General features: G+C 48.3%; 1 protein-coding gene across 2 annotated transcripts in view; it reads right to left on the bottom strand.

Annotated features, from left to right (window-relative positions):
• Positions 1-15,000, bottom strand: part of LOC125030367 (latrophilin Cirl-like) — a 144,222-nt gene that overhangs the window by 35,905 nt on the left and 93,317 nt on the right. For both annotated transcript variants that reach the window (XM_047620396.1, XM_047620395.1), the window contains exon 3: positions 5,985-6,029. In XM_047620396.1, coding sequence (XP_047476352.1) covers positions 5,985-6,029 — 45 coding nt within the window. The remainder of the gene's footprint in view (positions 1-5,984; positions 6,030-15,000) is intronic.

The following is a 15,000-nucleotide window of genomic DNA, read 5'->3' as shown; positions in this document are numbered from 1 at the left end:
CCAGCCGCAGGAACAATGACATCGCCATAACCTCCATTACGGCATGTCGCGATAACCCTCCCCCGCCTACCCCACCCACCCCGCCCACTCACCCTTGCCATGTGTGACGGAGCCGCTCCCACTCCCCCCGCCTGTAGAAAAGCCTTCCTCTCCGTCCCATTTTAAAAGCCATTATATGTAATTTTCCCCAGCGACAAAAAGGCCAAAGTAAAAGTCACAAAATTAACATACGCAGTTTCAGCACTTCATGCTTAATCTATTTTCCGCGGGACTGACCTGCTAATTAGCCGGAACCGGAGAGCGAAGGAAAGTTCGGGCGTGAGGTGAATAGCGGGGAATGAAAGGTCGAGGCGGCAACTCCGGACAATTTAGAATAAGAAGCCGATTATTTGAGAAGACTTTCCTCGCAGTGAGTCCTCGCCCACGAAATTAGAAAAATAAAGTCTCAATTTAAAAAAATAAAGGGTCTCTATATATTAAAACGAAGTAACGTGTAATACTCTGAGCGAGCGGCGTAAGCCTACGACAGTAAATGTAAACAGACGCGCGAGAAACAAGGAAACCTTAGCAACGGCACGACAGAACTGCCGGCTGGGGACGCAGGTAACGAGCCGACGCACTCAAGGGACATGGCTTTCATTCCTCCGTCGTGAGGGTACTGTGCAAGGCTGCTGGTCCCGGTAAATAAATTATCTAAAGGGCAAGCGAGTCTCCGGCTTCATCTCCCTCCCCCTTTCACGTTGGCGACGAACAAAAAGAAATAGAAAAAAAAAGGAACGATCAGAAAACCAATCTCAAAATATTGAATGTCGAAAATTAATCAATGTGTGGTATTAAAACTCTAGAGTGTCATGAAGGGGAGACGAGGGACGAGGCAGGAAGAAGCCCGATTCAGCTGCGGTTCACAAGCGGATATATCGGGTTCACGAGTTCACTCCAACTGCACCCGCTTCACACTACTGTCTAATTTCATATCTGGGCTTGCTTTGTTAACGCTCTCCACAGAATATGAAGTTTTCATTATTTGAAAAACAAAAAAACAAAAAACGACGTTATAACGCAAAGGAAGAGCCTATCGTTAATCACTCCTGACCAATCCATCTCAATTTTCAATCGATTTTTATATCACGTCGAGTCGAGGCGAGTTACCTGACCACACCCGCATAACTGATTGTCGTCACTCGATGCTTGAAGCCGTCTCAAACCTCAGCTGCGCGGCACCTGGGTCCTCTCGTGGGGTTTCTCTTGTCACATGCGGGTCCACCGGAGCTCCGCCAGGCAGACCGAGGGACACCGAGTCTTAGATTAATAATAAAAAACCCATTCTATATGAAATAACGCGAATTCTATTCCCCTTATATTTTTGGATTGAACGTCTGAGGTCTGAGGACTTTAAGTGAGGAGAGGCCTGACTAGGGGGGGGAGGGGGGGTCAACTAATTCGTTTTCATGTTTACTTTTGCTATATAATCGGCTGGATCCATCGTTCGGGAAGGGGAGGCAATCTCTTTAACCATTGTTTGTTCTTGCGCCGTCTCTCTCTCTCTCTCTCTCTCTCTCTCTCTCTCTCTCTCTCTCTCTCTCTCTCTCTCTCTCTCTCTCTCTCTCTCTCTCTCTCTCTCTCTCTCTCTCTCGACTGGCGTTCATCGCATCTGCGCTAATCCTCAACTGTACTGGAATCTCATGGGCTCGGAGGTTCAGTTCACAGAGGCTGCCCGAAAAGCCTAACTGCCGGGGCTGCCTGCACTCACCTGACGCCAATACGACATGACACTCACCTGTGAATGCTCTCGCGGCAGACAGGTGAGGCCTTTCGTGCGGCAGGTGCGCTCCTCGGCCGGGGCTAAGGGACGGAAATTGGGATCGCAATTCATATTTGATTTACATTCATTAGTTCGAGCAAGTCTTTGATCGTAGTATTAGTGAGGCATGAATATAATTTTCAGTGTGAGCGGGCTATCAATATTCATGCCGGCCGCCGATAGTAAATCACTGCCCATGTGTAATGCATATAAATCTCCATAATCCGACCCATGCGGGGTTACACATAACTACGTGCTAGCTTTACAAACAAACACGCATGTATACAAGCTGACGGTGTTTTGTGCTGATGTTTACACGGACACCGCGCTATCGGTCTTCATCCTGACCAAGCCATGTCAGTGATGGCTGACACGCCACAACACGGCCCTTTCACTCCCCCTCCCCCTCCTCCCTCACCATCTACTCCAGTGACAGACCGAGCCTCAGGTTCAAGGTGACAATTTCACACCGGCTTCACGTTTCCCTCGCCAGACCGTAGGATGCTCGGCTCCATTTCTGGGAGATATACTAATACAAGCCGCTCCTTCTCACCGGTTCCCCGGGAGAATTCTGATCTGTCGATTATTTTCGCTATTCTGACTCCGAATACGCGCCGAGACTTTCAATACCAAGGAGCGTATTCGGACGCGTACCGGGTTTTGCGATTTTGTTCAAGAAAGGAGCGCTGGTTTGGAATTTCGTTTCTGATGTTATATAATGGACTGCTTGCGTTCTGAAATGAAAAAGCGAAGATCGGGCGAGAAGCGAACATCAATTAGAAGAAGATAATGATTTGAAAGGAGCAAAAATATCACAACAATGGTGGATAATCAATCACTTCCTCGAACGCGCGGAGGAAACTTGATCTTCGAGGAACTTTCGCCTTGAGCCGCTTGGGGGAGAAGGGAGAAGGGAGAAGGGAGGGGAGAAGAGAAGAGGGGAGATGAGAAAGCAAGGACGAAGGAGAAGGATAAAGGAGGAGGAAAAGGAGAATGGAGGAGGAGTAAGAGGGAGGAGGAGGAAAGGGAGGAGGAGGAGGAGAAGGAGGAGGAGGAGGAAGAGGAGGAGGGGAAGAGCAGGAGAAGGAGCAGAAGGACGAGGAAGAGGAAGAGGAGGAGGAGAAGGGAGGGGGAAGAAGGGAGAGGAGGGTCCAGCGGGCGAGAGGGGAAAGAGGATCAAGGGGAGACGGGGGGGGGGGGGGGGGAGAGGGGAGCTTACAGAGGAGGAACAGCAGCATCTGTGATAGCGGAGTGGAATGGACTAAGGGGGGGGGGGGGGGAGAACAGAGGGGAAAGGACTACGGGACTCTCGCATCCCCCAATGAGGAGTAAGCGGGAACGGCGAGTCGCTGTTTTACCGACGGGCAGAGAGGGGAAGCTGAGACTGCGCGTGTGCGTGGACAATTTAGCTCTCTTGTTACATGCAGTAAGATACAATTTCAACTTCCGCCTGTCCTGTCGGTACTCTCTCACGGTGCGTCCTACGTGAAAAAAAAAAAAAATAAAATAAAGAAAAGAAAGAAAGAAAAAAACACAATCAGTGATGCTAGCTTTAAAACTTCTGTAGTCTTATTTACCAAGCATTTCTATCTTTCTTTTTCAACAACACAGAGAAACTAGCAAAACGAGCTCCCTACATTGCAAGTTCTATCTTAAAAAAAAAAAAAATCATACCATTCATAAAGTGGGTGAAAAGAGAGAGAGAAAAAACATTAGTGACCACCCACAATAGGTGAAAGGGAAGTGATATCGGACCGGCTCAAGTTTGTAACCCAACCCTAAAATATAGGGGTTCATGCGGGCGTCTTTGTTCTGCATGACGCACGTGGACAGGCAGCGCCGCCAGGGCCACCATAAACATCTGGAGGTAAAAAAAAATTAGCGAAATCAGCGTTTTTTTCTCGCAAGTTTGATATATATGAAAAAAAGATGAATGTCACAATTCTAATGAAGTCAGCTCGCTCGCTGCTCTTTATCTTCTCTCAGTTATTAAAAAGTTCCCGCAACCATTAATAATCGGTCGATGACATATTACATACCTATGACACAATACCACATTCTTCCCCGACTGCACAATAATACGTAGAGTGATGACACATAATACAATTAGACCCAATAGTATCATGGCTGGGATCTGACGCAAATAATTCCGGCTTGGACTCTTGATGTTACACAAAAGGAAAATTCGCACAATGTAATGGCTCCCTTGTGCATTATCTCCGTTATAACTAATACACAACAAGTGAGCTACCAGCCATTACCCTTGTCTGGGACAAATACCCCCCTTCCTCCTCTTCTCTTCCCCGTCCCCTCCCCCCCCCTTCCCTTCCCCCAATGACCCTGGTCTAGAAAATACGATTCCATCCTCTTCTTCCCTTGAGATTCTCGGCTGGAAAATACCTTTGTCCAGGCGACCCGAGCAATTATATTCGCTCCTCCAGGCTGCTTCCCGGGCCGGGCCTAACAAAACCTGTGACCCAGAGATCAGCGGCCACAAGAATGCCTCTTTATTCACCCTTCTTCGCTGTTGCCGGAGATGTCATCGAATGTAAGAAAAGAATACACAGCCCGCAGGTGCTTTTCAGCGCTCAATCTCTCTCTGTCTCTCCCTCTTTCTCTCTGACACTTTCTCTCTCTCTCTCTCTCTCTCTCTCTCTCTCTCTCTCTCTCTCTCTCTCTCTCTCTCTCTCTCTCTCTCTCTCTCTCTCTCTCTCTCTCTCCCCCTCCCTCCCTCCCTCCCTCCCTCCCTCCCTCCCTCCCTCCCTCCCTCCCTCCCTCCCTCCCTCCCTCCCTCCCTCCCTCCCTCCCTCTCTCCCTCCTTCCTCTCCCACCTTCTCCCTCTCTCATTCTTCAACGACCAGATACTATCAGCCATCTTCCTTTTTCCTCTACACTCGCACATATTTTCGAGGATACCCTACCTGAATCCACCATATACAGCCCTCGATATCCAATAGTCAGAAATAAATGTCTGTGAGAACACAAGGAGAAAAGTTTTGCCATTACAGTGTCCATATATCGCCGTCCTGTAACCCGCGGAACACCCGTAATTTATGGCCTTCGCACCTGTCACTGTCTCGTTGGTCCTTCCTCGCTCTTTCGTCCACTCACTGGCCTCGTCTTCTGTCCTAAACCATGGTGCCCAAACCCGCTCTACTGAAGGCCTCCCCCTCTCCACCTCTCCTGAAACTCCTCCCCTCCTTCCCAACCTCCTTAACCCCCCCCCCCTCTTCTGAAGCCTCCCCCCCTTACTACACCCTTCCTCCGTTCCCCCGCCCCCTTGAAGCTCCGGCGAAAGCACGTTCTTCCCGTCCTCGTCACACGAAATAACAATAACAAGTGGCATAACAGGTTCATCAGTGTTGTGAGTGATAACAGAACGAGTGGCGAGCGAACAGCAAAGGCCGTGAGGTCAGGTAAGCGTCCGAGAGAGAATAACAAAAACAGAACGAACAACGCTACGCTCGGTCTGTCTGTCTGTCCCTTTCGTTCGCAGGCTATCCCTTGTCTCTTTTTCTGTTTTTCCTCATTTTCTCCTTGTTCTGTCACTATCTCAATCTCGGTCTCTGCCCCCCCCCCCCGCTCTCTCTCTCTCTCTCTCTCTCTCTCTCTCTCTCTCTCTCTCTCTCTCTCTCTCTCTCTCTCTCTCTCTCTCTCTCTCTCTCTCTCTCTCTCTCTCCCTCTCTCTCTCTCTTTTCCTTTCCTCCCTCCCTTCCTCACCACGAAAGCACTGGTGATAATCGCGACCAATTAATCATTAGTCTCATACGGGTAACAACGGTAATAGCCCGTTACAGGGAGGAGTAAAATAAAAAAGAAAGAAAAAAATCTTGCAGCGTCACGAAAAATGGATGACCTTACTGGAGGAGAGTTGTTTCGCCTTACTACCGGGATATTACCAATTACGCGGGCGAAAAGTTGCCCTTTTTACCTCGCGTTTTAATAAGCAGGTGCAGCAAATGTGTCAAATCCATTACTGGTGTTTTACTCGCTCGGGGGAAAAGGGAGAAACGACCGACGACTTGCACACTCGCCTCGTCACGGAAGATAACACGACATTTTGTGACGCTGGGCTTTGATGAGAGAACTGAAGCCTTTGTGTTCCTGACATAAACATTCAATTTTAAATATACAGCGCCAGAGTCACTGTGGAGCATAAATCCATGAGGGATGAATACGTTACCTTCAAGAAGGGGTTCCAGCTGTGTATTTTGCCTCGCGGACGTACCTGCAAAGAGAGAATGATTATTAATAAAATAATTTCGAGTAGAATGTAGGAAGTACCTTCTAATTGAAATGAACATTGTCATTATACATAAAACTGCAATGTCTTTCTAAAAATATAATAACACAAACAAGACCAACAATAACAATAAAAACACCCAATAAAAAAGGCCTGGGGCCCGTTTTCGTTGTCTCGCCATACATTATGGATGGCCCTCTCCAATTTTCCATAAACCTATTTCGCATGACCCAACGAAAACACGAGAGGGGCCCGTCTGCCCTGTGGATCCCTCTGTATGTAAACAGCAGCGCACTTGGTAGGCGCCGAGGCTATCTCCCAATAGGATTACTTATGATATTTACGTGTCTGCTCGAAATCCTCTTGCGATAATCTCCCACGCACAACGCAAGTGGCCGAGGTTCGGGAGAAGGATCTACTGGGGAATTTTACACCGTCTTAATGGCGGATTTATTGATTGTGGTGATTTGGTTCGAATTACGAGACAGTCGCTGAAGGCAGTATGCTGTACGTTTCAACCACGCTTTTAGCACGACAATCCAAGGATGATAACCTCTCGCCTTTAATCCGAAACGAGAGAGGCCGCACAAAATTAGAAATGCAGCGTATGTCGCGTTGTGGACAGGGGGGCCGCCTCGTGGAATCACCCTCGACACACATTACGCCGCCGACGCGCTGCCGACGTCTGCACCAAACACCCGTAATTCGAAGTCTAAGAAAAAAAAGTATTCACTTAGAATACTCACTTATATTTGGAGTCCATCGCCGATGTGGTCCTGATCTCCGCCTCGAAGACACCCAAATGTCTAAAGTATTTATCAAACCTCCTAAAAGTCTAAACAAGTATTTATCATCCTTATGTAGACCCCTTTAGACTTTTAAACCCAGAATTCATATCCCCTTAAAATGACCTAACCAAACCAGCCTCAGCGTTGTCTGAATTACGAACGCAAGGAGGTTTCCCTTCATTATTCCACCTCTTCTCCCCCCCCCCTCGTCCTCCCTCCTATACACACTCGTTGTGGGGATGAGGAGATGAGGAAATTGAGTAAGGGGGTGGACGCTGGCTGAAGGAAGCAAGAGAGCCGAGGGAGGGAGAGAGGGAGGGGAAGGGAGAGGGAGGGAGGGAGGGAGGGAGGGAGGGAGGGAGGGAGGGAGGGAGGGAGGGAGGGAGAGAGGGAGAGGGAGAGAGAGAGAGAGAGAGAGAGAGAGAGAGAGAGAGAGAGAGAGAGAGAGAGAGAGAGAGAGAGAGAGAGAGAGATGTATATATGTATATGTGTATATATATTATATGTGTGTATATGTTTATATATGTGTGTAGACACACACACACAAACACACACACACACACACACACACACACACACACACACACACAGACACACACACACACACACACACACACACACACACACACAGACACACACACACACATATATATATATACATACATTTATACGCATATATATATATATATATATATATATATATATATATATATATATATATATATATATATATATGCATATTATATATATACGCAAATGTGTGTTTTCTAACTCATTTCATGTTTATATCTTTTTTGAAAATTCCAAGAAGTGAGAATTGAGTTTCGACGAGAAGCAAGGCAATAAAAAATGTCTTTGTGTCGAAATTTGCATACTAATTACCCTCATTAAGGATGCAAGGGCGTAATTGATTGGCTGAAAGGGCGGCTGGCTTTTAGTGCGACTTCGGCCGGAGACGCGGACGGCGACGGGGACGGCGGTGCCCTCTGCGGTACCTGTTCCTCTCTCTTTGCCTATCTCTCTTCCCTTGAATATAGCATTAAAACGAACGGATAAATTAGTTACTATAACGAAAACTATTCTCTCTCTCTCTCTCTCTCTCTCTCTCTCTCTCTCTCTCTCTCTCTCTCTCTCTCTCTCTCTCTCTCTCTCTCTCTCTCTACGTCTCTCTCTCTCTCTCTACGTCTCTCTCTCTCTCTCTACGTCTCTCTCTCTCTCTCTACGTCTCTCTCTCTCTCTCTACGTCTCTCTCTCTCTCTCTACGTCTCTCTCTCTCTCTCTACGTCTCTCTCTCTCTCTCTACATCTCTCTCTCTCTCTCTACATATCTCTCTCTCTCTCTCTCTACATATCTCTCTCTCTCTCTCTCTCTCTCTCTCTCTCTCTCTCTCTCTCTCTCTCTCTCTCTCTCTCTCTCTCTCTCTCTCTCTCTCTCTCTCTCTCTCTCCATCTCTCTCTCTCTCCATCTCTCTCTCTCTCTCTCCATCTCTCTCTCTCTCTACATCTCTCTTTCTCTTTCTCTCTCTCTCTCTCTCTCTCTCTCTCTCTCTCTCTCTCTCTCTCTCTCTCTCTCTCTCTCTCTCTCTCTCTCTCTCTCTCTCTCTCTCTCTCTCTCAACATCTCTCTCTCTCTCTCAACATCTCTCTCTCTCTCTCAACATCTCTCTCTCTCTCTCAACATCTCTCTCTCTCTCTCCACATCTCTCTCTCAACATCTCTCTCTCTATGTATATATATACATACATATACACAAATGCCCACAAATCAGCGAGTAAATCCTACATAAAATCTTTAGAGGAGTTAGTCTTTGTGTTTTATCCTCCCCGTCTGTGGTCACGGTTGTGATCAGGATTCCGCTTCCTATCTCCTTCACCAAAGTCCCGTGTTCACATGAGTGACTCAGCGTTGACTCATTTTTATGAACCGTCGGCGAGATAAACTTCAGGAACCCTCGGGGCTGTCTACAGTATAAGGGGCCAATTAAACTATGTTTAATGGTTTACCAGTGTCAACGAAGATAAAGAAAACGGCCGATATTTTTCCCAGCAACTTCCACTTTTTTTTCTCTCCCTTTTTCGATCTCCTACAAAACAGCTGATTTTTTTTCCGTTCCAGAGAAAAAGAGGGAACGACTCGCGCAGGCCTGGCTACACTGGCGTCGGCGGGGGTTGGCAACGCTGCTCGAAAGGCCTGATGAGAGATAACCCCGAGAGATCCCGCCGCCCCCAAGACGCCCCTGCAACTGACCGGAATCGCTGGGAGATAATTGATTAACCCGTCGACCACTGTTTACCAGAGCTCTCCAGTTTCTCCTCATTTCCGTCTTCTTTCTGTTCGTCGCTGATTTGGCCATCCCCCATTAGACAAACACACAGAGGGTCGCCATCTCCATCCCGGGGTTCGGTGACTGCAGGGGAGACTGTCTGCAAAGTGGAGATCAATCCCGCCATTACCGCGTCCAAACGAAAACAAACATGGCGTCGCGCCGAGACTCAGGTGCATCGGTCCGGAGCCCCGCACTGAGCAGCGTGTGTGCGATGCCCAGGCGAGGCATCAGGGGGCAAGGGAGCGGCTGGTTATTACAGGCCCTGGGGTACGGCGGCCGCTCGAGCGTGCGAATTAAGGGAACATCACATGGGCCGCCCGGCGGTAGTGGGGCGGCTCGCAACAATGGCTCAGTGAATGACAATAATGCCGAAGGAATTAAAGGCTCACGGAGCTGTCATCAGGCGTGGGGACGCGGGCGGCCATATGGGAGATAAGGAGCGATTGTGCTCGCGTCAGAGCGGCCGTCACGACGCAGGTAATTTACCTCCTTCGACTCGACCTTTCCCTGGAGGAGCGAGGGGAGGAGAAGGCGCTTCGAGGGAGAGGCCACGGGTCCCGTGCGAACATGCGGGCGAGGGGGAGCCAGATAACGCGTCGGATAACATAGGGGCGGGGCCGCGGGGTGGTCCTCCAGGCCTCGACCCGCCGCGAGATCTCTGGCCCACACACACGCACGCACGCACGCACGCGCACGCACAAACACACACACACACACACACACACACACACACACACACACACACACACACACACACACACACACACACACACACACACACACACACTCGGCCGTCGCGGGTGTGTGGCGCGGAGCAGGATGTTGCGGTGAGATGCAAGAGCGTGGCTGTCGTCCCCGTCAGAGGAGACTCGCCCTCACGGCGGGGGCGCGCAGAGCCGAGAGCCGCTTCCGCCGCGCTGCCAGCGAGCGGGACGGCGAGATGCCTGTCTAGCCTCCACCGCCTCCTGAGGACAACCTGCATCTCCCGGAGGAAATCCGAATTCTCGCCGATTACTTGAGCATCACTAACTACAAGAAGCCAATCAGTTCTTCCGAGGGTATTGAGCTGTTCAGGAATGGCTAAACGTGCATGGCGTATCTCGGCTTTATTTGCATTCGCGGCAAAAACGCGCGGGCGGCTTGTCCTGACGTGTGCTGCTACCGTTGGGTTTTTTGTGCGGTAAACTTTCAAAGTTTAGACGAAACTGCTTCGAACGTCCGCACTTTCATGAGATAATTGTGCGCATGATCGATCCTCCTGGGCATGACGTGGCTGTCCTGCCTGCAGCTGCGGCACCCGACCGGAACACGTGCCGGAATTCTGTCTCGAGCGGCCGCGTGCGGCTTCCGTCCCATCTGCGCATGCGGTCGCTGTCGTCGGAGCAGTCATCCTCTACTGCATCGCCCTCCGCAACCTCTCCAGCAAGAGCCAAAGCCCTTTCGCATACAACTAAACCCTTATTCACAACTACAGAGAAAACTGCCCAAGGACGACCTCACTGACCTTCTGTCATCGGAGCCCCGCCAGTCCCTCGCGTGGCATGCTGCACTGTTTCTATTACGCTCGCCAGGAAATTATTAATCAATTCCCCTTCGCGTGCCCATCAATAGATAAATGCAGCACATTATTCAATCACCTGCCTTGTTTCCTTCATGAGGGGAGCACTGTCACCCAAGCCAGTTTTCCCTAGTGTGGTGAGCACGTGTGTGGATGTGTGAAAGAAAGCGAGAGATAGAGAGAGAGAGAGAGAGAGAGAGAGAGAGAGAGAGAGAGAGAGAGAGAGAGAGAGAGAGAGAGAGAGAGAGAGAGAGAGAGAGAGAGAGAGAGAGAGAGAGAGAGAGAGGGGAAGAAAGAAAAGGAAGGAGGGAGGGAGGGAGGGAGGGAGGGAGGGAGGGAGGGAGGGAGGGAGGGAGGGAGAGGGAGAGGGAGAGGGAACAGGAGGAGAGGAGAGGAGATGAGAGGAGAGGAGAGAGAAAGAGAGAGAGGAAGGAAGGAAGAAAGAAAGAAAGAAAGAAAGAAAGAAAGAACGAAAGAAAGAGAGAGAAAAGGGAGGAAGAAGAGTGAGAGGAAGAAAGAAAGAGAGAGAGAAAGGGAGGAAGAAGAGTGAGAGGAATAAAAAGAAAAAGAGAGAGAAAGGGAGGAAGAAGAGTGAGAGGAAGAAAGAAGAGAGAGAGGAAGAAAGAAAGAAAGAAAGAAAGAAAAAAAGAAAGAAAGAAAGAGAGAGAGAGAGAGACAGAGAGAGAGAGAGAGAGAGAGAGAGAGAGAGAGAGAGAGAGAGAGAGAGAGAGAGAGAGAGAGAGCATGTTTTATGAGTGGTGTGTATGTGTTTTTAGACACGCTCAGTGCTCGCTTCCTGTGCGTTGCTCTACCGCGACGATGTCCGCCGGAGATGGAGTCAACGTGTGGATGCTGGAGTCACCTCTCCCTGTTCCTGCACCTTCCCTTACGATCGGCGCATTACCAGCAAATGCACCCAGAGTAAACATCATCCCACAATCTTCCTTTCGAGACAATGCCTATCAATCCTACACCCGCGAGATCGTCCTCGACTCTTCACTATCCGAACTGCGTCAACCTCCACCACCTGTAAAAGAAGCGGGAGTGAACCATGTAATGATTACATCCACCGCTATCATCCACGCTCTGCGGGCGCCTCCTCTCGTCATCACCCGAGGAACACATTTTCCTGCCGGTGTTGGCCTTTGTTAAGCCTTTGTTAAATTGTTTTCTATAAAAGTTCTTTGTGTTTTAGAGATCTGTTCGCGCTGACACTATTACAAATAGATGAAGAGCGATTAAGAAAAACGAAACGTGGGAGAAAGTTACAGGAAAAAAAAGAAAACACGAGTGCAAGACGAAGAAAGTTACACAGAGAGAGAGGGGACGATTGGGAGTGATATTGCCAGGTGAAGTAGGTATCAGGAGCAACCTGTGGTGCTCGGGTCCAAGGAGCAAAATTCAGGTGGATGCGGAATGGAGATCCGCGTAAATTGCCACGTCTTGTCGAGCTTATCTGATTGCTATCTGCGCCCTCCCACTCTCTCTTTACTTCTCCTGCCTCGCGTCCTAAGAACATTACCGCGATAAAGTGGTGCCTGGAGGGTAATTGGGCCAGCAAGTGTTATTCAGGACACGGCGGCGTCGGGGACACGGAGTGGGAGAGGCTGGCTGATGCTTTGATGCCACGTAGGATCTTGCAAGCCGTGGGTGCACCTTTGCAAATGTTTAGGGATTCTGCTGTGCAAACTTTACACCTGTGTTGAATTTAAGTTTATTTATTTTTTATCATAATGGCTCCGTAGGTCTTCGTTCAGGGTATGGAAACTGATGACAGAGAATGGACACGGTTTCGGTCATCCGACATTGTCTCTTATCTCTCTCTGGTTGTCAGCACGACGTAATTCACCAGAAATATTGATGGTAATAACCAGCATACCTACGCTAGCGGGTGGCGGCGGACGGCAGGACTTTGTTGATGGTTAGGCCTTATTGTCTAGTCCCGAGCGAGTCCCCCGCCGTCTGAGGGTCTGGCCGGGCTCGCCTTCTGTCCGCCCTCAAGATTGAAGGGCTCGACACCTGCCGTAAGACCTAGTTCGGGCTGGCTGGACACGGGGAACCCCTGTCGTTATGAACTACTTAGGAAGGGAAAACACAAAGAACACTGATCAGTTTATTCGAAGTTCGCGATCGACTTTTGTTTTGGAAAGACCGCAATGGCAGGCGAGAGACAGGTGCAGCGCAGATGCATTCGAATACAAGAGAGCACAGCCCTGGCATGTGGGCAGCGGAGGGACGCGGGCAGGGAGAGGCGAGACCACGGCCGCCCTCCCCAGATGATGATGCTACAGTAATGGAGGACGTCGCTCGGGGCACCCATCTCCTCCACCTCACCGTTACAAATACTACCTCTACCTGTTACACTCGTTAAACCTATCGTTGATGTCTATCTTTCGTTCATATTATCGCCACTCTCTATCTCGTTCTGGCACCATTATCACCGACAGCTGTGATGTCAGGATCATCAATCATGAAAGGAGCGTTTCTCATATCTACTCCATAAAAGTTATTTTTGTTATTGATTATACTGAATCCTCACCCTCGCTGCCGCAGGACGCAGTTTTCTCGTCAACATTCTCTCCTACAAACGTCATCATTACCCCGCACATTCTTACCCGATGTATACATCACTCAGAGCGAAGACTAATATGCAATAATAATTTTTCATCATTTACGCCAAATAGGTTGTTTGTGTCGTGAGACGCTCTGGCAAGAGACTGCAGCCTCTTTTGCCGAGCGAAGAGCGGCTCGACTCGCGCCAGACGCTGGAATTCCGTCCTTGTCGATACTACAGACGAAGCAACACCTGATGATGGTACACGCGAAGTCTCTCAGCCGGCGCCCACCTCAGAATAAATAATGTTTCCGTCGTTAAGGGCGTGTATCTGCGGGAGTAGGAGTGTAAGTGCGAACTTGCGGTTGTGCCGGGCACTGTCATGGCCCGCTACCCTCACTAACTAATGGGCTAGAACTCGTGCCCAAATGAAGGGGTTGGCTACTTCCCCGCCACTCGTTTGAATATCAGCCTTTTTAAAAAAATCTCTTAGCGGTAATATATCTAACGAACCAATACACTTAATGTTAGTCTCACAAAGAATCTTTCGACAAATTACGAGAACATCTAGAATAAATATTTCTCGGAGCAAGGCAGCCTTCCTTGAGTATCTTTCTAGTCGTCGGACGAAACTCAGGATTTTAGAATACTGTGACTCACGCCGAAACGCTGTGGAATCGGGAGGGAACTTGTGAAAAATGAGGCGGATTATAAACAAGAATACTTACAATAAGCAGAATTATTGCGTGATCCTCCGAATCCCTTATGCTGAACTGTTCGTGCAAAACCCGCAGAGTTCAGGATAAATACTAGGCAGTTATAATTGTCTTTTTTTGTTAATTATATATCACGGACAATAAAATCACACCTACACAAGCCTGGGTGCATGCACTCCTGCGAATCCAGCACTCACAGACTTCCTATATATGATCTTCCTGATCTTACCTCTGTCGAGAAGGAATAACAAATAAATAAATTGTAAATTAACTGTCGTTACTAAGGAACCTTTGCTGGAATTGCATGTCCTCATTAAAGAAGTACTCACGAAACTGATTGAATTTTGGCCAAGTCTTCTGCCGATATATCCCTGTCAAACAGGAGAATATCCATAATTCTAATTAGCTAATATCAAAGTGCCAACAAATAAATTCCATGAGGAATCAGTGCTTCACTAATACAATTAAGAATAAACTGAGTAAAGATAAATTCACAAGTGAGAACACCACAGTACTTGCACATAGAGGAATAAAGATGTACTTATCATGCCAAGTGAAACAGAAACCGAGTAAGACAGATAGACAGACAAGCAAACAGGCAGAAATACCAATATATACCACGAAAATAGTTAATGAATTCCGGCTAATTATGCCATTAAATAGTTAGCACATGCCTTAGCTGATATTAAACACTGGCAAGGAGCCCCTCCCCCTTTGATTGGAAATTTACCAAAGTTACTGCAATTCTTAAACCGAGGAATCAGCTGATGAGCCACCCAATTACAGACCAGTTTCCCCACTTAAATGCACTTCCGAACTCCCAAGAGACTATGTAATCCCTATACGTACTTCTGTCTTAACTTACGCAAAATCAAAAACTTTTAATTTCTTATTTTTTAACAGCTGAACATGTAATTGATTTCATTAACCTTCCACACCTGTATATATTTCCGTATTTTGGGCTTAGAATCTAATCAAGCTAATCACATGCATAAAAGTGATAAGAATCCCACTCA

Source organism: Penaeus chinensis, chromosome 11, assembly GCF_019202785.1.
Source record: "Penaeus chinensis breed Huanghai No. 1 chromosome 11, ASM1920278v2, whole genome shotgun sequence".
Taxonomy (NCBI): Eukaryota; Metazoa; Arthropoda; class Malacostraca; order Decapoda; family Penaeidae; genus Penaeus; species Penaeus chinensis.
Note: the sequence above shows the minus strand (reverse complement) of the source record. Positions and strands in the feature narration are given on the sequence as shown.